Below are 26,461 nucleotides of genomic sequence, written 5' to 3' on the forward strand. Positions count from 1 at the left end.
AACATACTTTAAGACACTTGGTATTATAGAACAAAAGGTGGTTTTAAAACGTATTAAATCGAGGGCTGATAACATATTCTCTACCTCATGGCTGCCATAAATGCACAAACCAGTTATATTGAGGCGTTGCTGGCACCTTCTTTGGGCTCTAAAGCCTTTTTGATGAACGCTTTCTAGCAGCTAACAAATTATAAAATAGTTAAATCAATGCCACTTTGCTCTTCTATGTTATATTGGAATAACAGTGATACGCTGTTTTGTCCACACCAACGTAAATCACTGAAATGATCCTAGAAGGCCTTTTTTTTTTCTTTTTTTGTTGCTTATACATTGCAAATGAGGTTTTACATAAAAAAAATTTTGCTTTAATTTAAACCACAATAATTTCTGCTGGTGGAAAGACAATGTTGATTATTACAGTTATAATAATACAATAAGATACATTATTTTAATACACAGACTTGACTGAAAAAGTGGAATAAACACCTGCTAAATTTAATAGAGATTCTCAGATGTTTATTGAATTAAATATAATTTCTATTCAGGGCTGGCCTAAGGCATAAGCAAACTAAGCACCCGCTTAGGGCCCCAGGGCCATTAAGGGGCCCCCTGAGTGGAGCTGATTGTTTAAATTTTGTTTTTAGTAATGATTTCTGTGTCATTATAATATAAAAAACACACAATTTAATTATGAACTGATTTGTTTTTACAATAATATATATATTTGATTATGTATGTAGAAATTATTATTTTATTGCTAAAAAGAAAAAAATAAATTGCTCTTGGAGCCCCCTGGTGGCCGCAGTAGGTACCTCACGCTTCACGGTAACGAGCTGCCGTGCAACCAAACGTCCAAAGCTCCGGTCAGAAGTTAAGTTAGCAAAACAACGTTCAAGGTTCAATTCAACAGCCAAACATTTATGCTAGGGTCTTTGTGTGAAGCTGAGTTTAAACTTTAAACGAGTTGATTCTCTTGGTTGGCTCTGTATGTTTCTGAGGTATTTTGGCTTCGTGTTTGACAACGTCTGATAATAATAATTAAAACTTCTCAATGTTTAAAATGTTTTTACGTCAGGCTAAATAGCTGCTACTCTATGCTGTAGTTGGGGATATGTTGTTTGCTGCTGAGCAAAATCATTTTGTGGCTAAAACAAACATTATTGGGGCCTGCCCATAGCAATGCATAAGGAGAGCAGTGACTGACTTGCGAAGCAAGTCAGTCACTGCCTCCATGCATTGCATGGCAGGCACCTATTGTTCTACACCCAATAGAATGTTTCTTTAATACGTATTATTTATTATTCTTCCGTTACCGTTAATGCGGCTCGTACCGCTGCGAGCCCACCCACAAAAGTGGTATCAAAACGTGCGGCTCGTTCCCGGGAGGGGAGCTATTACTTTTGGTGGGCTTTGGAGTTACCATGGCGACGTAAAAAGCAAAAAACGACCCCAAAATCACTAACGAGCTCACCAGGTGCATCTCTCGTCGTCAAGGGGACGAGGCAACCAGTAAATCCTGAAAATACCCTATTTTTGAGGATTTTCTGTGTCGTCATAACTTTATGTAGAAACGCCATTCAAACTTCATTTTGTAGATACGTCCGTGATCTCTTTTAAAGTGAAGACAGCACGTCAATATGTATTATGGTTTGTCCACAACTTCTTTCTAAGCGACCCAAAGTTTTGATTTTTGGAAAAATCAGAGTGTGAAGGCCGCTGAGATAGAGTGAGAGTCAGAGCGACATTTTGACCCCAAATCATTTTTTAACTCGCCCTCACGCTCACAAATATTGCATGATTGGTATCAAACTTGGTCATGACATTGATACGCGTGCCTGCTCCGGTCAAATGTTTTCAAAAATTATCTAGCGCTTACAGTTTTCTCTCCAGGTGCTTCAGAGCAAAGTCATGCGCCAGGGTAGCAGACAGATCTCACTGATTCACTTCCATGTATTTCTGAAAATTTCAGACCTTGGCACACACTTTTTTTATCTCATCGCTGTTAATACTGTGAGTGAGGTAGAGATATGAATGGCGGGACTATGTGAGACGACAAATAGCCCTCTCATATGCTTCAAACGGTTTTCGAATATGTATTACGGTTCCCGAACGGGAAACAGTTGTTTTTTAGTCAAACTGGCTGGCTCAAACAGAGAATTGTCTCCCTGGATGTCTCACTCACAGCTGGCAGAGAGGATTATTTACCATGGCAACGGAACCCAGAGCAGGGAGATTTGCTGAGGACTACAACACGCATCACTGTAGTTCGAACTACTAGTTCAGTTAAAACAGAGGAGGACTGAGCTGGCCTTTAGAAAACTTGCTGCTATGGGCTGTATATAACTAATTTAACCCTGTCACTGTTACACATGGGATGAGTTTGGCCCTTTGAAATGAAGCTTACTGAAAATTTCAAAATAAAAGCCCTTGAAAATTTTTACATCAGGTCATTGCTTTTTTGAGCGTTATATGACTGATTTAATCCAATGACTGTTACACATGGGATGACTTTGACCCTTTCAAATGAAGCTTAACAAAAATTTCAAAATAAAAGCCTTGGGAATTTTTACATCATGTAATTGCTCTTTTGGCTTTATGTGACTGGTTTATCCAAAGCACTCTTACACATTGGATTAGTGTGGGCATTTAATATGAAGCTTACTGCAAATTTCAAAATAAAAGCCTCAAAATGCCCCTCTTCTGACAGTGCACCACCGGAGGCGGTGCAGTGATATCATTCTGCATTATCTGTTTATCCCAGGTTAGGGAACTGCCTTGCACAGCAAGGCAGTTCATTAGCATTAGCCTTTTAGCTTAAATAAGCTATTACCTATTTTTCTTACTTATCTGCCATGTTTAGTATTCTGAAGGAATTAAGTAAATTACAGAGAACATTCTAATAATATCCCACATGCTACAGAGAGCATTCACGCTAACATTAGCATATTTGCTCATTTTAGCTAATACACTTACTTTATCATACTGAATGGTGCATGTCCAGTTTACTTAACATTCTTGTGATTCTATTGATTGTATTGATTACATTGCAGCTTTCTTTAGCATTGATGCAAATTGTTAGCATCAGAACGCTGGGTCCAAACCGACGGGCACACTTTGGCAGGCCCCAGTTAAATTTCTTCAGGAATTTTCTAGTTTTTAAATCAACTTCTAAGTTATGTGAAACTAATGTTAAAATCATTTGAAGGCTCAGAATCAGTCCAGTACCGGTGCCGGTCCACATTCTACATTTTTAGCTACTGAAGTTAGCTTGAGAGAAATTTATGTAATCAAATAATGTCATGAATATTTGTGTAGAGCTGCACCGATTGCAGTTTTCTGGCCGATCCCTGGTTACCGATCTTTAAAAAGCCTGATCCGGTGATTTTGATTTTAGTTGATATGGATTTTTTTTTTTTTGTCTGAAATGTTGCTAAATATAGCAAGAAAGTCACTCAGTAGTCAACAGTGGAGTGAATATTGTTAACTGCAGACATTCAGACCTGACCTGGTGGACCGGTCTGTCAGTCAAACCTCTCACTGTAGAGCAGAAGAGGACAGAGGCTGATTTATAATCCTTTGCCGATGAAGATAAGATTAGCTTCACATGCAAGTATTTCCAGAACACGATCCCACAGAAGTAAGGAAGTCGGCGCCCAGAAATCAACTGGTTGATAAATCAGTTGGCCAGTAAATGTATCCTATATTATACATGTATATAATGTAAACAGCACGGCCAGAGATGCAATACGTTTATGACCCAATGATCAGACTGCTGATTGCAGCCAGTCATCATTGTTAGCAGAACTAGAGAGCCCCAAAACCACATTTCACTTAGGGCCGGCCCTGATTCTATTAGTCCACTTTGCTCTTTAACAGGAGTAAATATTAGCAGATAATTGATGTTAGCATACAGACGCTCACATGTTGTTAAATGTAGCTTTTAAAACAAGCCTTCATTGGATAGAAGTGAACATCTGAGCGGTCAAAAATATTTCCAGATATTTGTGTTTCCTCTAAGTGGAAGTTTAGCAGTCATCTCCCAAAGGGCAATTTGCTTTGCAGACATCAAGATAAATAAGTAAAACTAAATAAATTACAATGTTAGCACACACACCAACATCCATGCAACACAAAGCACAATAGGGATGTTGTGGTGTACGATTGCTGTTACTCATTAAATGTGTCTGACGTGTGAGAACGCTGTGACCTCAGAACAACAGGAGGAGGAGAGTCGGCGCTGCGGTGAGTTTAAATATTAATTTATTAACATTTTTGGCATTATTGCTTTACACTTAAAAAAATAGAGGTGAAAGGAGGAAAAAGTACAAATTAAGGATGTGTTTGAAGTGAAGATAGAAATGCTGCAGATACTCCCCTGGAGACCGTTCATCGGCCTCACCATCAAAAGTAAACAATTAAAAACAAAGTGAGAAACACCCTCTACAGTACAGGATGACGTGATTTTACACCAAGCATTTTCAGCACATAAATAGCAGCAACTCAGCGTCAAAACGAGAAGAACAACTCGATCAAATATTCCAGCAAAGGTTGAAATCCAGCAGCCGCGGACTCGGCTGCATCTTTCTTTCAAACCTTTTACTCTCCGCATCGATCAAGTTTTAACACAAATCCTCTTCCTGTGGCAGATTATTTCAGAAAGGTTCAACATTTCATGCAGGTTCAACAAATCTGCTCATTAGGCCTCACGTTAAGACATAGAGGTTTATCTTTTAAAGGTACAGCTCAACGGGGAACTGACAGAACAGTACTGGTGATAGAAAAAAGACAGGTGAGCCCTTTAAATGTAGTCATTACCGACTAAAAGACGCTTGAAGAACATATTCCTCCAAATATCTACAGGTAGCTGTCAGAACGTTTTCTCAACAGATCTCTAACTTTCTGCAGATATACAGAAGGATGTAGTTAAAAAAAAAGGTGACAAGGAAATGTAGAACAATTTTGGCAAAAAAACAAAAACAAGCAAATTTGACACAGAGCAAAAAAAAAAAAAAAAGAAAGAAAAAAAATCAGAAGAAACTTAAGAACACATTTTGATTATCAAATATACCTGAGAACAAGTATGGCTTCAATTTCAAAATACAGATTTAAAATTTACATCTAAATTTTGATTAAGCGGCAGGGAGAAAAAGACACAAACTTTTCAAATCTCCACATGGAAAAGTTACATAACCAAATTCCTCATTGTAGTTTTCCACATGGAATTAAATATCAACATATAACGTAAAACATTTTTTTTTTTTTTCAATCTTCTGTCTCAGTTTAGTATTTTTCCTTAGTTTACAGTCATGGAAAAGATTGTTTCTCCAGCATATAGGAAGAAAGACGACAATTTGAAACTCTGTAAAAAAAATTCATTTAAAAGAAGAATCTGGAAATTAAAACAACTCCACATCCATTCTCACCTGGAAATGGCTAAAGTTCACACATGCTTATGATATCAGCCATTATGTATGACTAGAACAACGTTACTTTACGTAGACTTGTCCTGTTTAGACCTCGGGCCATTCAGAAAAGAAGACAGTAGCAGCTTATGAGTCCGTGAGGGATTAAAGGAGATTAATATCAGCCGTTCCAACGAATGGACAACCATCTACAACTGATGGACATTCAGGCCTGGCGGTCCGACAAAGTTCACCCTGAAAGCCGACAGCAAGATGCTGAACGAAGTCCCCAACATCCACCAGGGGCCCTACGGAGCGGCTCTCGCTCCCGTTAGCTTCCAAGAAAAACACGAAGGTTTTACTGGAACAAGCTGGAGAGAATGATGACCTTTGGACAGGTGGGGGATATTTGCTTTGAGTCAAATAGCCATCAAATATCTCAGAGCTCAAAGTGAAGACTGGGGAAAACGTTCCTCAGATTGTCAGCAACAAGAAACGTCTAACTGAATCTCAACATAAGTCGGTTAGACTGGGTGCAAGTTGTTTTTTTCTCAGTTAAAAATCACATTACTGCTGATAGTTCTTGTTCAATGAGTGAAACAAACTTAATTTAATGTGTGTAAAATTACATCCATTAAATTATGTACATTGTCTTGCGTACACGTAAATGAATCCCCGTCTTTCACAAAAAACTAAAAAGTATATCTGAATTTGATATTCCACCCCCCCTCAAATTTACCAAAAAAAAAAAACTTTTGTAACTGCAAAAATAATGAGTAAAATAAAAAAAATGTGATGATAAAGATTCACCTGAATCACAAAGAAAATCACAGAAAAAAAAACAAAACACATTTAAAGTAAAAACAAAAAACAAAAAGTAAACACAGCTTTTTGTGATGACTGTCAACAGACAGAAACCCTCAAAAACACATTTCAAAATAAATTTCCAACAAGTCAAAACTGAAGAAACACAAAAACTTAATAAATTTTTTTTGCTCTAGTTCCTAGTCCAATTTCCTTAGTACAACTGAAATAAGACAACGCTGAGTTTTCAGCAAGATGTAGGAGCTTATTACTCAAAAAGTCCCAGATCATTTCACTTATAACAGCACATTGATCCCCTGTTATAAGTGAAATAATCTGCAAGTGGAACCAGAACTTATTGATGAATATTGCAGGATTATTTATGTAAAACAAGCTGCTTTAGCTTTCTGAACAGTTACATTAAAGTTATTTTTGTCATATTTCAGGCTTAATTGGATATTTGCACGAGAAACTAAACCAAAAATACTTGGTAAGATTTTGTGTTTTTGCAGTAAAAGAAAGAAAACACCAGTCAGCCATAAGATCCAACACTTTAAAAGTTTTTGTGTTTTGTTTTGTTTACTGATTGTTTTCCTTTTCAGTATATTCTGAAAAAAAAAAATAAAAATTGAAAAAAAGATCATACACATGATATTGTTTAAGTTGGGTCTAGTTTAGAAGCATAAAATGTTTCCATCATCTGGTCAGCGAGGAAACCAAAATCTGATTTCCTCAAATAAAAAGTCTAATTTCTTTAGATTCATCCTATAAGCGTCGTTTATTTGAAAGGTTTCAGATTAAATAAGGACTCTCTTTAAAGCTTTAAGATCCACTTTCTCTTATTGCAAGATAACAAACAATCAGAATAAAAATAGGTTTGATTTCAACAAATTATTATTGCACTTTTATTCCCTCATAGTTACTTGAAACAGCTTCCTCCAGATGTGCAGCTGGTTCTACCGAGTCCCAGGACTGTAAGCCGTCTCACCACTGGGTGTCAGTAATGGACCGTCGCTCACAGTGGGAGCAAACACACACACACACACACACACACAGTCATGGTAAAATGAAACTACACCTCCTTTAAATTCAGGGGCTTTTCCATTTCTGCCTCATTGCTGTAGAATAAATAAATCACATTTGCAGTTTTCAAATAATTTCATTATCTAGTAACTCATTTTAACCGGGACTGCCCTTTGCTGATCTGTTTGGTAACTGAGGTCTCTTTTACTTGGACTTTTACATTCATTATTCAAGACCTTTTTTTTTTTTTTTTTTGGCATTTCATTAAGCCTCGTGTGTCAGAATGAATAACTTTTCCCTCCAAACTCAGCCTTACTTCCACAGTTTCTTACAGTACAAAAAAATCATTTCATAATAAGGCCGTTTCTGTTGAGGCACAGATGATGTCTTAAAGACCTTATTTTCATCAGTCTTTAAGACGCGTTTTGTCAGCATGTAGAGTGATGTTTACGCCGTAAAGGTGCAATGAAGATTTGGAGGAATCATTCATCACCCCAAAGGTTTCTAGTTGTCCTGGTTTCTGTCACCCACTGAGGGGATGGAGTTCAACTCTGACCTTCTCCCCAGTGCTCATCATCCCAATGGTGGGATAGAAACCGTTTGGCGGCAAGGCCACTTCCCTTTTCCCCACCACCTTCCCGTTCCGTGTGAAAAACACCTGTTCCAAACACAAAAGCAGGAGAACAAGCGGTGAATGTCGACCAAACGCATCCGAGTTATGATTTTCTACATTCCTGCCATCAGACAGAATCTCACCATGACCTTCCTCCCCTCCAAATCTTCCCCCTCGTCCTCCTCTTCGTCGTCGTTGTTTGCGTACAGGTTGTTCTGCACCTTGCTGGAAGCCACGTCCAGGTCAAAGTCGTCTGCGTCGTCTGGAAGACCGCCGTCAGCGTTAGGGAGCCGATCAATGAGTTGGAAAAGAGAGACGACGGGAGGACGCTCACCTCCTCCATCCACGCTGAAGTCTCGTGGGAACATGATCCCGCAGCCCATGACGTCTCCTTCGAAGCAGCGCGGCCCGAACGGGTCCCCCACCCCGCTGCCGTGGAACAGCTTCCCGTCATCTGCGACCAACGAGGAAGACGTTGAAACCCAAAATCCAGCTTTTTATGACGCGTTAACGTTACAGGAGATCATTATTTTTGATACAAAAGTGTTATTGCCTTGCAATTGGCTGACTTGACCCTTTTCTGATCTTTCATTGATTGCCAGGCCTGTTGCAATAAGCAATTAATTGCAGGACTAATTAAAAGGAGTCTGCTAATTTCCATTCTGATGATTAATATTTTTTGACGAGTGAAGTTGTTTACAGAGACTTCCTAATCCATTTCATTTATTGTTCCTGGTTGTCGTTTTATTTCGGATATTTAAAATATCTTCCAGCTCCGGTGTTCAGTGTTCTTTACAACATTTAAGTTTATTTAGTTTTGAGAGGGTGAGCTTCATTATTATGCTGTTAACAATATATTATTTGAAAGCCGTCTCAAAACAACGATATTGTTGTTTATTGAAATAATTACCACAGGCTGATCACCTGGCGTTGTGAAGCATTGATGCAGAAACTCAGGCTAAAGGATCCACAACGACAGATACTGGATCCACTGCGATGGAGACACTTTTCAGCAGATCCACATTTCTGTTTTAAACATCCTGTTTTATTGAGCATGTCTACATTCAGAGAAACTGGGTTTAGTAACAACTACAACGTATCAACTGGATGTTCTTCCTGGCATTTCCTCAACCTGCAACACAATTAGTTGAAATGAAAAGATTCAATCTGCCGGACGATGTAATCCCTGAGCAACATTCGTCTTCATGCTTCCTTCAAAGTTCCGACTCTGAGCTACAATGTTGTCCGTTTTCTTTAAAAGGTTTTTGTCTGCTTTACATTTCTGTGTCGTCTCTGCACTGAACATGCTATTTGCTGGATTTCTGTTCCACTTTTTCAAATATTATCTCATTATGATATTCACACAACTGAAGGCAGAAGAAGAAAAAAATAATCAAATGTCTTTTAATAAGTGAATCTTATCACATACTATAATCATATAAATATTAAGATGATCTGAGACACACAGAGCTTTGCTGAGATGTTAATTCCCCTCTGACTTTTCCACATTTGGTCACGTTAAAACAACCTGATTGGGTTTCATGTGAAACGTAGAGCATAAATAAAATGGAAGAAAAATTATAGTCTTAAAAATCTGATCAAAATCCAATTTAAGCCGTGTGGCGTATTCATCTTCCACCCTCAGATGTTAACTGTAGTCGTTAGAAAACCAGCCTCGTTTGTATGAAACGGGAGGGGCTGGGGAACATCCACGTTCTCCATCAGACCAGAGAAATTTCTTCCACATGTTTGCTGTGACGTCTTTCAGTTTCCTTCAAACAATGGATTTCTTCCTGCCACTCCTCCACTAAGCACATTAAGGATCGATGACTAACGCTGCGTTCCAGTTGCAGAGGAAGTGGGAATTCTGAGCTGGGTTTGACGCAAGACCCGCGTCAACGGCGTTCTACTTAGGAAGATGAAATTTCAACATGGCGACGCCCATAAACATTGTTTCTAGTAGCGTGAAGGTGATTTGAAGCCTTTCTTTTTGCCAGTTTTAGTTTGTTCAGTTTAGAGCTGCAGGCGCTAAATGTAACACAGATTTTAGACGCACTTTTCCACCACGTCTTCCTGCTGCTGATGTGAGGAGCGGGCGTATTGAAACGTCGTAACCGGGGGGTAGTCGGGAGTCGCTCCCAGTTTCCCAGTTGGAAATCCAACTGCAGAGGACTTTCCAGTTGATTTTTTTTTTGGACTGGAAAGTCAGAATTTCCCAGTTCAGAGAGCAACTGGAATGCAGCATCACAGGGCTGTCGACAGCCTGAGCTGCAGATCTGTCTCTGACCCGTCCACTGGTGCCGTTTGCTCTTCAATGTTCCCTTCAGGAACAGCTGGATTTATCCTGAGATTAAATTACACCCAGCTGGACTAACGCAGATATGCACAACTTTGAGTGTCTATCACATAAAATCCTATTGAAATACGTCACAGTTTTTGGTTGTAATGCGACAAAAATGTGAAAAAAGTAATAGTTATTGGGAATCCAAGCCAACTTCCACGTTTCATCCACATTCACCAGCATGAATAACAGTCTGGATAAACAGGAATCAATCAGAGGCTTGGAAAAGAGATGATTGACCTGCTGCCCCCACCCTGGTCATAATGAACCTGCTGAGCTAGTTTTCACATGTCGTCTTGGTTATGTTTACATCCATCTCACCGCTATCCAGGCAACGGCCTGTGCTGTCATCCAGCCGGTCGCCAAAACACACCCAACTCTGCATCCAAGAACTTTTTGTTCTACTCTTATGTAAAAGTATTTTTGTGTGATTTCATACCTTTCAGGAAGTGAGCAGTGTCAAGTATTGAGTTTCTTTCCAAGTGCAATTGAAGCTGCTCTTAAGCCTTGAATCTATAGAACATGAACAGACAGATCAGAGATGACTCACCTGCATGGTAAGCGATGGAGCCTTTGTTCCAACCTGGATGTTTGTCCTTTGGATAGTCCTGCAAGCCAAAAGACAAATTACCAAATTAGAAATAAATCCATAGAGAACATTAAAAGTGTCTCAATGAACCAAGTTAAGCTCTTAAACCATTTGAGCGTCAGCATGAATCTTGAGGATGGCTTAGCGCTCAATTAGAAGAACTGTGTCATCTTCCATCAGATGTAGCCTCCAAACCGTGAAGGATTTTTCAGGTTGAACTGGGCGTCCTACACGTGTTTTACTGGTCTTGCCATTATTTGAATTTCTATTGGTTAAATCTGGCAGCAGGGAAAACCACAACAAAAGACAGAACGAGGACGGATAACCCGGTTGGTTTGATCAGAGGTCATAAACCAGTTCAAATTGTGAAACAGAACCAAAATCAATGGAAGACGAGGCAATATGAAATCCTTAGGAAGAAAAATAAGCTCTTTGTGCAGGAACTTCAAAATAGACGTTAAGTGAGCTTGGCATAGCATACGATGCAAAAACAAACAGAGCCTGGTCAGGTTCAGGCGACTCAGCTGCGGCCGGTTTCTTGATTAGTTCTTGAAGTCGAGCTTCATACTCGGAAACAAACATCTTCATTTAAAATGGATCAACATAGAGGAAAGGGGGGACAGTCAGCAGACAATGCGACCGCAAAAACAGACTTCTTTGTGAACGGTTTACAACGTTAAAGCGACCCGCGTACGTAGACGAAAAACACTGACGATCACACAGCAGCGCATTGTTTATGGAAGCAACAATTGATAGAGGCATTTTAAAGTCATTCAGCAACAGGAGCTGGCAACATTCGTCACATAATCGACAACACAAACATTAAGAAAAAGGAATCATATCTAATAGCGACAATTATGTCTGAAGAGAAGCCTGATTGGATGTTTAGTCAGAACCAGAAGTGGATGGATTGTGATGTGAAGCGCTTCAGTGACAAAGGCTTTTTTTCTTCCATAAGTTTGTAATTTAAATTTTTAACCATTTTTCATGACTGGACTCACTGCATCTGGCTTTTTCTGGTGCAGAATTATGATGCGTGTCTCGCATCAATGACATACAAGTTGGATAAAGTGCGACATGACTGTTCTGACTGCAGACGCTTTGAAAACAATCAGATATGTATACGATTTAGCACCACAGATTGGATTTTTTTGGAGGGGTAAAAAGACCAGAACCGGGCTGTTCAGACTGCGATGAAAAAGTCAGACATTGGTCGAATTTGACTGCTGTGAGAACCCAGCCTATGTTAGCCAAATGCCAAAAGCTTTTCTCTGTTACCACAAAGCTTCCCAGAGGAGACACTCTTCTGCTCCACCCCCAATATCTGATAAATTAAGTTTTTTTTGATGAGCTGAAAACATTTATTTAAACCAAAGAAATCTGTAATGTTTTCCCTGCCATGAATGTGTACATGAAATGTTTACAGGCAGGAGCTAAAAGAATGGCTTGGTGAAAAATGGAGGGCATGAATTGAGAACAGAACAAATTGAGAGCACTGGAAGGAAAGACGACAGTAAACCAACACAAACACAACAGACCCATTGACACTTTCCCCTTACGGAAGAAAACAGAAAAGGAATCCACAATAAACAATTGCTCATTTATCCAGAGTACTTCACCTCTGAGCAGCTAATAAGCGCCAAGCTCGGGTTACGATGATAGTGAAGAAGATGTTTTGATTTTTGCAGCAGGAGGTAATGCTTCCCATCAGCAGCCTGATGCCCTTACAGGAGAAGATGTGAGGAATGACCCTCTGATGGATTTATAATTCCTCAACTAACCGCAGACACGGCAAGAAAAACAATTCCAGGAAAATAATCAACCAAATAACAGAGCGCTATTCTCTACCCCTTTTGACTTGAGGGTATAACAAGCCCACACAGAGTAAGTCAGAGCAGCGCAGACGGGGCAATCTTAGCGTCAGCAGCAATAATTCATCATCTCCTGGGCTGTGGGTGCTATCGCAGCTGGCAAAGCAGTGCTGCGACTCTGATGACTGATGCTCAATCAATTAAAGGCAAACAGTTGAGAGCAGCAAGCGAAAGCATGCAACGACATCGCATTCCATATGCACACACACACACACACGCACCCACACACACACACGACATGATAAGTGCCCCCTCAGCAATTACTGCAGCGTTTTATTTATATTAAAACAGGATGTGCTCAATGTTCGCGATGATTTCATTTGAGGCGAATGACGGCAAACATTCAACGAGGCTTATTTCCAAAATATATATCACTTATTACCTTTTTATGAGGGGAAGAATAAAGTAAGACTTTACGTGCCAAAATTCATTCCTAGCTACAAATGGAAGAAATATAAAAATAAAAAAAAAGAATCTGATCTTATCTCTTTGCCATTTTGAACTGTAATCCCTCCATAGTGGATCAGCGTGTAAATGGAAGAAACAACTTTTGATGGAAAACCGGGCATGGAGGCGAAATGAGACAATATTTATTCAGTTGTTGGCTTTTCCTCTAACAGTCATCCATCACTTGCACTGGAAACACTGAGAGCAAAAGTACATACGAGGGAGACGGATGGCGAGGTGTTTGAGGAGGAGAGAGGAGCATTTAATAAAACACAGAGCGCGTGCAGTGAATTAATCTCTGGATTGATGTAAGGCAGCGGCTCTCACCCTGCGTGCCAGACCCAGGGCGATGTAACACTTCTCTCCAGCGTCGGTGATCTCCAGCTCGTAGTAGTGGAAGCGAGGGTTGAGAGGTCGCCGAGCCTGAGCCAGGCCTACGTCCATTATCCCCTTCCCTTTCCCCATGTACTCCAGCAGCTGTGGGTGCGAGAAGAAAAATGGCCCCAACATCGATGGTTGACATCAAATCAATAATTTTAAAAGTTGCACAGAGATCAATATGATTTTTATTTTAATTTTGAGAGAGAAATCAGCCTTTTAAAGGGCAGAATTAGGCATTCTCCAGGGACAGTGTCATATTATAGCACAATCAAACAAGTGTTACACCTTCAGTTGCTATTAAAATGCTTTATATATCAAATATAACTTTAAAGAAATTTGACTTGGTAAGTTTTATTTATTTATTTATTTTCCCCTCCAGGGGGTCTTTTGTGAGCTCTAGTGTCCCTTATATGACAGTAGGCTGACAGGAAAGGGAGAGGGGGGAAGACATACAGCAAATGTCGTCGGGTCCGGAAATCGAACCCGCGACGGCCGCGTCGAGGACTCAAGGCCTCCAAATGTGGGTTGCACTATCCCCTACGCCACCACAGCACGCCCAACTTGGTCATTTTAAGCCTTGAAATGAGGTCTTTGTCTCTTTAAAACTCCTGCTCTTTCTGAAACGCTTCCTTCAGGAAGTCATCACAACAGAGATGGAGCTATGTCCATCCGGGCTTTTTGCACAGCTGAATGGTTGCCATGGAGACTGGAGGGTTTCGCAAACATGCATGAAAGACTCAAGACAACACTCCAGGTATATTTTTGATGAGAATAAAACATCATGTAAAGCGGAAAAAAGTCAATTTTACATAACAGTGCCCCTTTAAGTAATTTTAGAAACAACTTAGTTCATTTCAGTCTTCTGTCCAAAGCAACTGACTTTACTGTTAGAAATAGATGCTCTGCTTCCTTTTTCTCTGAATTTTAGTGAAATGGTTCCCTTATATGCAGTAGAAAGAGGTCATCTTCTCCTGAACTTTTTGGAAATGAAATAAACAATCAAGAGAAGTGAAAACTAGCAGCTAGTCAGACATGCACTTCCTGCTTTAGCTGACCTTAGCAATCAAAATGAAAACATTCATGTCAACTGGATAAAGCTCTATGTTTTATTCAGATGTAACCAGCTGGGCACGTCTGGAGCTCTTCCAGCTGAACTACCTTCGTGTTTCTAAGCTTCGTGGTTTGAGTCGTCCGGCTGCATCAACCTGCCAGATCTATTGGCTTTCTGCCTCAGTTGTGCAGCAGCAACAAATAGATTTTATAGCTGCTTGATCAATATTCAGGCAGAGTCCATTTACCCGGTGAGCCGGATTGATACAGTGTACATAAGTCCAGCTAGTTATCTTCCAGCAGCTTATGAGAATGAACTTTTACTATTATAGAAGATAATGTCACAGTAAGTCCCAACTAACCCTTTAGTGTTTATCTGTATGGAAACCAGTTTTGATTGGTTTGAAATCCCCACCTGGTGTGATGCTACGGTTTTGAACACACCGGTCACACAGCATGATGCTACCACCACCGTACACAGCCATCTTTTGTTTTTTTCTTTTTTTTAGCTTTTATAACCTAGTGATGTGATCGGCCAGTTTGATGTTGGGGATTTGTTAAAGCCGTTCCAGAAGTTTGTGTTTAGGCTCATTGTGCTGTTGGAACACACAGTTTTGCCAAAGTATCAATCATCTGTCCTAAACTGTGAAATTAGAGACGAGAAATTTGGTTAGTTAAATTCAAAGTGCTGTGCGACCAGTAACTCTGCCTCACCAATAGGATCCTTCTTTATCCATAAATTAACTTTCCAAAACTTTTTTAATCTAACTTGGCCATTTTTTGTGTGCATTTACATGACACCAGGCCATTTATACTGATTAGATCCACTGACTCTGAATTGCTTCTCCTCGTGTAGGAGAGCTGCTGTGATCTGTGATCCCACCAATGCAGCATTAATCTCTGTGAAAATGTATAAGTTGATTTTAATCGTACTCTACTGGGCTCAACTCTCAGTAGAGTCCAGCAGAGTACTTTTTCTCCCTACTCTGAGAAAACGTAGCGCTTTGATTGGGATCAGTCGCCGCTCAAAAGACATAATTTATGACAGTTTCGTGGCTGCTTAAATCTGGAGCTGATTTAAAATAATTTCTAAGGTTTCTACGGTTATTAAAATCCATAGATCTGTCTCGTAGGAAGGATAACTACACACACATGCTCCAGCTGCAGCAGCGGCATTTCTGCTCTGTTATTAAACATTAGGTATTAATCAACCACTTTGGGCAGCTGTGAACACTTAAACCTGGATTTGACAAAAATGTTTTGAAAAGGCTTTGATCAGAGTGTCTCTTTCTTTCTCCCTCTCAATGGAGACATTAATAGCAGAAATCAGCGATTCTTATAATTAAACATTTGCACAATCATTGCAGGGTTTAATGTATCTGAATGTAAACTCCTCAAAATCCTGTAAAATGAAGCCCCAATTGGTTTAAATATTGTTTTTTTGTTGTTTTTTTTACTTATGGGGGTTTAAACTGAAGGGAAAATATAAACCACAGAGGATAAAAACAAGTTCACTGAAATGAAAGGCTGGGAATATTCAACCTGTGAAATTATATCAAAAGTTCACTGTGCACTCTTTTTCTGAAATTCATTTGAGTTTTATTTCCTATCATCAGTCCACTCTGAAAAAAAGAACTATTTCAATGAAACCTTAATAGACCCAAACTAATCTTACTCTCACACCAATGATGTAGTTTATGCCCACTTCTGACCAGCTGGAGCTAAAACCATCTTTCATTTCCTCTGTAAGTCATGCAAATCATAAAGAGACTGCAAAGCTTTAAAAAGTAATTTAATGACTGCATTAGCTGAAGGAATGGCACCTTAAGTTTGTAATGTAAAAGAAAAGCAGAAGTTCACAATTTCCTGCTTGTGTAAACCTGCAGTTTTTTGCACCAGCGTGACGACAGTTTTTATTTGTGAAAACTGGAGATAAAAGATTATTTAAAGCCGTCCAAATAGAATATAATGCAGAAGAAACTAGTTAAGATTAATCTCGCAGTAAAACAAATCTGATCTCATAGACTGTTGCCAAATAATTTTAAACACCTCTCAGGTGCGGAGCACTGTTAATGCAGCGGTGGAAAATAAGTATTAACATTTCCTGACATGAGAAAGCATTTGGGTCATCAATGGAGGGAGCTTGTGGTGCGCCACCTGCTAACACGAAAGCTCACGTCTGCTGCTTTAATCTGTCGGGCTGTCACTTCTAGACTCGACATCGAAAGCTGCTGAATGTGTCGGGACAAGCCGGGTTAAAAATCCCAGGAGAGATGGATGCGCACAGCGTGCAGGCGCAGTTCACAGCCAAACAATCACCTCCTGTTGCAGCCGAACTAAAGACACGCTGCTCTGGCTCCGAGATAAAACAACGTCAATGGCTTATTCATCATGCTGAGCAAGCAGAGTTTGTTCAGCAGAGTGTTTATACATGACAATTTGTACAGTGAGTGATAAAACTCCCAGCATGAGGCTGGCAGCACGGTCAAATAAGAGCCTTCATGTTAAGTTTTACAATTAAAAGTTGTTCTATTCAAGCTTCAATAATAAATAAATAAATAAACAGCCCAACTACAGTTCATACAGGACTCAGCTGGTTAACTAGCACTATTTTTATTTTATTATGTTAAAGGTAACTTTTGTAAAAATATCTCTTTTTACATATTTGTTTGAACTATCACTGTCCTGACAATACAATATGCAAAAATCTATGAGAAAAAAAAAACGTCCTTCTCCCAGTACCGTCTGCACAAATACAGTGCCGCATCAGAAACAACCAGAGCCAAGAGGAGGGTTTTAGCGCCATCAACTACCCTCGTGTATGAAGTGCTCAACCCCTTCATCCATTTGCTCTCTCCTGACTACAGTTATCCTATAAAAGTAGCCCCTAATTGACACTGAATCCAGCTCTGCCGTGCTATTCCCAGGCAGACAGCAGTCATTACAGAGAACCCCAGTTTCCACTGCTCTTGTCCCTCCTCCACTCTGAACTGCAGCGCAGCAACAAGATGCATGCGTGGGAAATGAGAGATCACACGATAAAGCCAGTGATACAAAGTATGAGTGGTATTATAGAAAATACTGCAGTTCTCAACTTCCAGAATGAAGATTTTTCCTCCACATCAGACAAAGTGAATAATGAACAGTAATCTAGATTACTTTAAACACGGTCAGTTTGGGTCACCGGGTCAGATACATAAATCATTTGTGTAGCTTTTTCAGGTGGTAGCTTTACAAACATCAACATTAATTTAGTATCTACACACATTATGAAAGTGACTGTCCAGTAATTATGGCTGCATGATTCACACTTCTTGGTCTAATCTGTGATTTAACTACATTACACAGCTATGGTCTGCTCCCATTCAAAGGAGAAAGGTTGGGTGGAAGAATAGAAACAGATGCACTTTGTGTAGATAACAACTATTGAAATTTAAAGCTCACAGTGCATTTAACAGCTATCACAACTATATGCAAGGGAAGTTTAAGCAACTCTGTAACACTGATATGATCTGTTTAGTCAAGGTGTATAGACTGCACAGTCCATTGGATCAGGGACATTCAGCTGGTGTAGAGGCTGATTTACTTTCTAAATGATCTGCAAACTCAGAATAAACAGGGTGCTGCCTGTGTGCTGCAGCGTCTAGATGGCGCAAGCTTGATGCTGTACAGAGCAAGTGGAGACAAAATAACTCAGGATGAGTAGAAGTACGTCTGAGCAACTTTTTGTGTCATATGTTGCATCTCTGCCGCTCTAACTTTTATTTATAGCTACAGTGAGTGACAATATTATTCATATAATCTTACTTTACTGGGATTTTATGTGACAGACCAACACAAAGTGGAGCCGAATTGAGAACCCAAACATGACTAATTATCTAAACTGTTGTAGCTCCACGAAAACCAAACAACACAGCAGATCCTTCATGGAAAAGGTTGAGAACAAGTTTAAATCACATTTAGGTTGTAAAACTCAACAAGGACGACATTATTCTGAGAAGCAGCTGAGAGATCATGGTAACCCTGAGGAAGCTGCGGAAATAAACACCTCAGGTGAAAGGAATGAGCCGAAAGGACACCTACTAGTTGTTCACTCCACAAATCTGGGTTTTATGGAAAAATTAAGAAAAAAAAAAAGCCATAGTAGAAATAAAACATTCAAGAAGTCAATGTTTTAAATTCAACACAAGCCATGTAGGGGGCAGAGCAAACCTGTGGAAGGAGATGCTCTGATTAGATGAGACCAAAACTCAACTTTCTGGCCAAAATACAAACACTCTTCACAGAGGAAATGTATCACTCTAAGGAGACCATCCTCACAGTGAAACCTGGTGCAGGAACTGTCATTTGGTAGAGACTCGTTCTCTTCTGGGAAGGTGGATAGTGCTGAATACAGGAAGAAAACCTGTCATTAAAAGCAAACGACTTAAGACTGGAGCGGAGCCTCATTTTCCAGGGAGACAACAACCCTCAACATAAATCAATGGGGTGGTTTAGATTCCAGCACATTGATGTATTAGAACAATACATCAATACGGATTGATGTATTGTTCAAAGTCTAGACCTAAATCTGACAGAATCTGCAGGAAGCCATGAAAACTACCGTTCACAGACAATCCCTCCATCAAATCTGACTGAGCTTGAGTTGATGATGAGCTAAATGGAGGACTAAATAGAATGTAGATCAAAGTTTTCAGATTTTTATTTGTAAAAACTAAAAATAAAACTTTGCATAATTTTCCTTTCACTTCATAAAATGCTACCCTGTGTTGGTCTAACGGATTAAATCCTAATACATCGACGATTGTAGAAGTAATGTGACAAAATGTGGAAAAGTTCAAGAATAATAGCTACTTTTGCAAGGCACAGAACGTTCTGTTTTGTTTTTTGTTACATTTTTGAAGTAGTTTGGGTTTTTTGGGGAAAAAAAAAACCTGCCAAAATATTCAGAGGGAGACGTGGTAAGTGTTTCTAGGTGTGAGGTTTTCTTTGCTAAAGCTAGAGAACAGGCATATTTGATTAACTTCACCCATTTAACACAGCACTTATATTATTTATTCAGACAATTTTTCATACTGCCTTTTTCTTTTCAGTAAAGGTGCCGACAGTACTCACAAAAAAACTCTCATGGACAAAATGAAGAATAATTGCGGCCCCATCGAAATGCAGATTTTGTCACACTGAGGCCTGAAGAGGCCTTTGCAGCTCATCTTCGTCTAATTCCATCTCGCAGTTTGTAAACGTCTGACTTTTAGATGCTAATCACAGCTGACGTTGCCTGAAGTGACTCATGCAAAGAAAGTTTTGCACATTTCCCTCAGGACTGACAACTCTGAATGACTTACCGTGCCTGTCACTTTGACGTCATGGAGACGGCTCCAGTCCTCTTCATGACTATCAACTATCATCTGTCCATCATCCTCCTCCATCCTCCATTCAGCATTCAGGTCCAAAACCACTTCCTCCCCCAGCGAGTGCATCCCCACTGCAGGGTAGAGATCTTCAGGAGACGCTGGGATCTCAACACTGCCGATCTGACCAAACGTTTGGAGACCCGGAAAATGTTTAGAGACACATCTGGTAGGGTTTGCGTGTGAAAAACAGGACACTCACTTCTTCACCGTTCTTGGTAAAAAACACTGTTATCTGCCCGTCATCTGTGTCAAACGATATTCCGCAACCAATTTTGTCACCTCTGCTGCATTTGGCACCGAACTGCTGTCCAACTGTGCTGCCATTATAGAGCCTGCAGGGAAGAGACATAGGACATGTTAATATATGAAATCTGACGGGTTATTTGCCATGCCAAGGCTTATCATCATCTAAATACAAGACACATGCAGCACTTTGAAGAGAATTGAGTAGAAAATATAAGGAGTGCTGAAATAACATGCAGCCACTTGAAATATCCCTTCAACTTCAGGAAAAGGGTTTATCTTGGGAAGTTTGCAGTTGTGCCTTACTCTTTCCATTTTAAATGGATCAAACAAAGCTCTAAGTGATGTTCAGCTCTTGGAATATTACTTTATAGCCTAACACTGCTTTATCATATACTGTATACTACTTCCCAGACTGGCTGGAAACTGAGATCAAATTACAAAGGCAATGCTAATAGAAATGCTTATGTAAAGAATGAATTAGTAGCACTTCAAAAGGTTGGACTGGATTTTATTTAGGGGTATTAGGTTGAAGGGAGCAGAAATACAAATCACACCACACTTGAGATTCTTATGTAAAAAAAAAACACACAAAAGAACCAACATTAGTCCATCACATAAAATCCCAACAAAATACGGAGACATTTCTGACTGTAGTTTCACAAAATGTGGAAGAGTCAGCAAGGCGTGAACTGAGCCAGAGATGAACTAATTTGCAACCTTACAATTCACTGTAAAGATTAAAACAAATCATCATGACCTACTTGCCATCATCAGCATGAAAAGCTACAGAGTTTGGGAGCCAGCCAGGCTGATGGTCCAGCTTGTGGGACTGAGGCACCAAACCGACAGCAATCATCCCCCTCACTCCTGTATCGTTGACAGTCACCTGGAAAGAACAAGGACTCCATTATTGCAAGATAAACGCATGCCAAGAGCCAAAGAAGCCCTCTGGGTGGGAATGCACGTTTACGTCTGGTATGGTGGGACAAACACGGGAATATTAGAAAACAAGAAGCTGAGAGGAGATTTACTGCCTCTAGTTTTTAATGACAAAATCGATTAAACTTCATTTCGCGATGAGTTTGTTCTGTTTTTGCTTGATTACTAAGTCAAGCGTTCACAACTGTTGTCATAACTACACAGTGACCACATGACATCAGCCTCAGGGCGCCCGATGGGGCACATTTATAGCTCAATCCACAGAGACAAGGAAGAGGAAACTTTCAAATTGTTTCCCATGACCTCATTTTACCGATGGTTCAATGGGCTTAAAAAGTAATAAGCCTGCGTTTCCCTGTAACCAGCAGAGAAACTCCCACATCTCCAATCAGATCTCCAACGGGTAACCTTTTCACTTACTGCCACATATCGACGGTTTTCTTTCTCTTCCTGAACAGCTGAGTCAGAAGAATGAGCCGCCAGTAAGTTTCGGGGGTGAAAACTTCACCGCACATTAAACCAGCCAGGATGTAACTGTAAGGCAAGTTAAAGCATGGCGAACTCAGAAACACTCACCGTCCTCAGATGCTTGTCATGTACAGTATCTAGATCACAAAGAAATGAGCAAGCGCTCAGAAACCACAGTGACAGCCAAAGATAACTGAGTCATAAGCGCCCAAAGGTCAAAAATTACAGCCAAAGCTTATCTTTATGCCTCGGTGCTGCAACTGTAAGGTCTGAATTTTTAATAATCTGTTAGACACAGATTAGTTGGGATTTTCTGGATGTTAGTTAAGTGTTAGGAGTTGAGCCGATTGACATAATTAAAGTTTGGCATTCTTCAGAGCAAGCCGGCATAGTTTAGGGTATTTCAGTGCAAGTTTGACACCACAAAAGGTTTTGCAATGTGGATTTATAGACATACAAAGAGTTCCTTTGACAAAAGTTTAAATTACCAAATAATTACAGCTATCTGAGTAATGAGCCAACTAAATTTCTACTTGTAAAGAAGAACTATTGAGTGGTTTAACACATTTATTTTGAAGGTTTTCTCTGCAGCAGGAAATACAGTTCTGCTCAGAAGTTTTCCCACATTCACCACAAATATCAATGTCATCATTTTGGTGCTTTTAATGATGCAGTTGAACTGTTCTGTTTCCACTGTGGATTTATGATCCAGAGTTTTCAACACAGGAAACAGAGGCAAAATTTTGAGTTTACTGAGGATTTTACCCAACTTTACACAGGGTTAAAATTATATAATTTGGCTTAAATATATGAATATTTACCACTAATATTTAGTTAATTCAATTCTAATCTATTTCAATCCCAAAATATAGTAGTAATATCCATTTTATTTTAAATATTTATAGCTGTGAGTAGGGAGGATCTCCTGCAGCGATCAGTATTGCAGCAGGTTGGAAGAACCCTCTGACTCAAGAAAACTTCCTGAGTTGATTCATCTTTCTTTACACAATCAGCTCCAGAACAGAGCCAGCCTTCTTTAAAAAGGCATGTCTTTTCCAGGCAAACTGTGCCATTTCACAGCACAATTAAGTAACTGTGTTACCTTCAGTTGTTAGAAAAATGCTGTCTTTTCCATGACTTAAAAAAAAAAATGATTTTGCAATTTGACGCCTTTAAATTGAGCCTCTGTCTCTTGCTCTTTCTGATACCCCACTTTCAGTGCATCATCACAACAATAATTCTCATTAGAAACTGTTTTTGTGGAAATAGGCGGCACTTTGTGGGAGCAAGGCACCCTCCAATGTTTGTCATGGGAGAATAAAGTATTTCACAAAGATTAATGAAATAATCAAAGCAAAACTCCAGGTCTGACTTAGATGAGGGAATGACATCATATCACAACATAAAGCTCAAAAACGTCAGTTTCACACAATACTCTGCCTATAAAACTTGTTTTGACAAAACCAAACAGCATATCAACACAAACATCTCATCAGCTGTCATGAACTGTGGTGCAGGGTTGATGATACGGGCTCATTCTGCAGCTATAGAACCAGCACACCCTTTGCAGTCATTGAGTCCATCATGAACTTTTTTTTTTTTTTTTTATAGCAAACTGTTCTAGAGTCAATCTGTGCAGCAGCTGAGCATCCTGGAACAAGACAATGAACCCAAACAGAGCAGTAAATCCACAGTGAATGGCTGAATAGGAGAAAATCAAGCTGTTGCGATGAATTAATAAAGCAGAGCTCTCAACCTGACTAAAATGCGATGGCAGGACTTTAAGAGTAGTACATAGACAACATGAAGTGATGTTGTAGTAAATAGTGGGTCAGAATTCCTCTATAAAGATGTCAGAGACAGATAGGCATGCCTACAGCACCTACTTCGACTCATTCTTGCTAAAAGGTGTTGACTAATTTTGGGTTCATCTATGATAAATAATGACAGTCTGGCATAGCTTGTATTTCTTTGTACACCTGAGGCAAGAACCTGGTAAACTCTCAATAGATTGTACCGTGCAACAGCTGAGTAAAACTTTAAAACTGAAGGAGGGTGTACTTTTATTTCCCCAAGACTGTGTATCACATGGTGAGTAACACTAAAGCTGCTGCTTTCACATTAATAGAAACATGCATCCTGTCATACAACAAGTACCATAGAAAATATGAGGTCCTGTGTGAAAAGAACAATAGAATAAGAAGGAACCATCAGCTCTTACTTCAAAATAGCGCCTCTTTTTTGACAAGGGTCTGCCTGACACAAAACAGCCAACCTCATCTGAATCCCCATGGTACCTACAGATCCATCAGGAACAAGACAGCGTTATTATTTCAGCTGAGAGGATGCAGCTTTCTCACTTTCAGCTTGTCCGTCGCTATTACCTGAGCATGTCGCCATCTCTGAACATATTCCTCCACCGATCCCGGTAACGCACTGCTCGCACATCACGAATTTCTCGAATTCGTCTCCTCCAGTTCAGAAAGCGATAATGAAGGTTTATGTCGTCCATGTCTGAAAATCATCCCCAGCCTGAGGCATAAAAAAAACAACAAAAAAAAACCAGACACCGGATGCAGTCGTGGTTTTAAACATTAATGTTCAGAAAAGACACAAAGACATGAAAGGTAGAAGATAAAAAAATAAAAAATAAAACGAATAAGGTTGTGAGGTTTAAACACATTGGAGTAGAGATGTCTTAGTGGTACTTTAAATAGTTTTATGTGCAAGATAATTTTTGTTTACCTTAATACAGTTTTCCGTTGAACTTAAACGTTATCCTGTAACCAACCAGACAACACTCTTTCCCATATAATGTTGACCACAAGATGATCACCACTGTTGCTTAACAACAACATGTTTATGGATTTGATCCTTAGGCCAAACGCTTCCCTTTGAGAAGTTTGAGATTTTCCAATTAATCCAATATTCCAGAGACAAGTACAGGCCTGGACGTAGACTCAGCTGCCGATAGGCATAAACATAAGACCATAGACATAAACCCAGGAAAAGGTCTTGGGCCTTTTCCTGAGGTCTTTAGATGCTTAGAAGCACTTGTAAAAATGTACCGTTCAACAAAAAGGGAGCCTCCTAACCAAACTCAGGACTTCAGTTCAGTAAATCTAAAAACATAAATACGTCTATGAATGGTATATTAAAGCTCAGAATTAAATATACAAGTAATTTCAAATTAGATCCAGTTAACATTTTTATTTTTATCCGGTGAATCTGTGACTGGCTTTTCTACAAACTAAAAAGCAACTTTTTTATTAAAAAGTTTATGGCGCAGTTTTGTAAATCTACATAAAACGTATCCGGAATGTAATATAATTTATTATCGTATATATTTTTTTCATTCCTAATTTAGTGAACAGTATATCATAACATCACCGGGTATCGTTGTTAACATACTTTACTGCATTGCCAATGGTAGAGTAACTACGATCTACTGAAAAAGAAAAAAGACAAACAGATAAACTGAATTGATCTGTTTGTCTTGCTACCGACGAATAAATCAGCAGTATCATCGTGCCTGCTACGTCACTTTCGTTTACCTAAAACTGAACTCTGTATGTTTCCTTTATAGAGGAACAATGACTTGAAACCATGAGTCCTTTATGTCTAAACTGACGTCTAATATCAGTTAAATGCGACTAATTACCTGGACTTAACAGGTCGTGTGTTCTGAAAAAGTAAATAAATACCAGAGATGCTCATTTTAATGATGGTGTATGAATACGTCCTAAACCATGAAATTACGAGCCGCCCCTAAACGCAGCCTCGTAAAGTACACGCAGGACTGTTGGCCGGCTAGCTGTTTCCAGCGTTAAAACATTACCGCGCCGTGGGGCTGATTTTGAAACGAAAACAACAGTTTACCCCACGTCACGCCGATGCTATTCAATGACTCTTAATCTTACGCTGGTTTCTTACTGTTTTATTACTTGTAACGCGTCGTCCGTCGGGTTTTTCTTCTTAATTTCAGGAGGTGAAGTCTGTCACTTTATGGCCAACCGGCTCTCCCGGAAGTCCCGCCCCTTCAACCAATCAAATGTGAGGAATTTTTAACCCGCGCAGTGCCAACGCGCAGTCGTTTTGAACGTATTTTACTCATTTTCTAAAAACTACATTTTTTTTTCTTTTTAATTTTATGTGCTTATTTTGGTCCATTTCATTTTGTTTAGCTGTTTACTTTTTTTTAATTTATGTACGTTCTTATTTCATTTTAAATTTATACTTTATAGTATGTAGTGAGAACTATCTTATTTCTGGCTTTTGACTTCTTATTTACAAATTCAGTGTTGTCACAGACTGTGTATCAGAGACTACTGCAGTAGGTCAGTGACTCAGAGTGTGGAATTTACAGCCGGGGACTGTTCTGCCCTAAGCTGCTAAAGTTACTCACTGAGCATTTAGACACACCTTGACAAGTCATTTCCTCACAAACTGCAACCAAGTTTCAAATGCTGTGAAATCATTCAGGATACTGTTATTAAAGAAAAACAAAACAAACTGTATACTGAAACGTATGGGAATAAAATTGTTCTACTCTCTTGAAGGTAATACCTTTTTATGTCAAAAATCAAATGAGGCAATTTAACTTGCAGATTTCTAACATTGTTTCATGGCTGTTTTTATAAATTAGTGTCTGTAGTGACTATAATATGATAAATGCTTTTATTAAACTCGTAATCTGGTTGACAAATGTGTCTATTGTAAATACAAGATCTAAAGCCATTTGTTCTTCAATATATATACTACTGGTGGAACCTGGGTTACGATTAATGATAATCAGAGTACATTTTAATATTACACTGTTTAAAAGCAAAATAGGAAACCTAACAATTTAATGTGGAGCTTAGCCCCCAAAAAT

At 39.3% G+C, this 26,461-nt stretch overlaps 1 protein-coding gene across 3 annotated transcripts; it reads right to left on the minus strand.

Annotated features, from left to right (window-relative positions):
- Positions 1-4,248: 4,248 nt before the first annotated feature.
- Positions 4,249-25,623, minus strand: LOC122834213 (SPRY domain-containing protein 3-like). Of its 3 annotated transcripts, none has more exons than XM_044122416.1 (11): positions 25,522-25,623; positions 23,973-24,120; positions 23,810-23,885; positions 20,943-21,067; positions 20,135-20,267; positions 19,867-20,055; positions 13,418-13,567; positions 10,734-10,791; positions 8,177-8,296; positions 7,986-8,104; positions 4,249-7,887 (listed from the first exon to the last, which is right to left on the minus strand). In XM_044122416.1, the coding sequence occupies exons 2-11, from the start codon at positions 24,098-24,100 to the stop codon at positions 7,753-7,755; spliced, it is 1,233 nt and encodes a 410-aa protein (XP_043978351.1). In that variant the 5' UTR covers positions 24,101-24,120; positions 25,522-25,623; the 3' UTR covers positions 4,249-7,752. The 3 variants fall into 3 exon arrangements, with proteins under 3 accessions (XP_043978351.1, XP_043978352.1, XP_043978353.1); XM_044122417.1 differs by having other exon boundaries at positions 25,533-25,612; XM_044122418.1 differs by lacking the exon at positions 13,418-13,567 and having other exon boundaries at positions 25,522-25,610.
- Positions 25,624-26,461: the final 838 nt, after the last annotated feature.

This window comes from Gambusia affinis, linkage group LG07 (assembly GCF_019740435.1).
Source record: "Gambusia affinis linkage group LG07, SWU_Gaff_1.0, whole genome shotgun sequence".
Classification (NCBI taxonomy): Eukaryota; Metazoa; Chordata; class Actinopteri; order Cyprinodontiformes; family Poeciliidae; genus Gambusia; species Gambusia affinis.

Bases quoted from the DNA above. Each gene is read 5' to 3' on its own strand.
- LOC122834213 (XM_044122416.1), bottom strand. From the start codon at position 24,100: ATGGACGACATAAACCTTCATTATCGCTTTCTGAACTGGAGGAGACGA. The intron at 20,268-20,942 runs GTAGGTCATGAT...TCTTCCCTGCAG, and splicing joins TTTCATGCTGATGATGGCAA to GCTCTATAATGGCAGCACAG. The intron at 20,056-20,134 runs GTGAGTGTCCTG...ACGTTTGGTCAG, and splicing joins TTACCAAGAACGGTGAAGAA to ATCGGCAGTGTTGAGATCCC.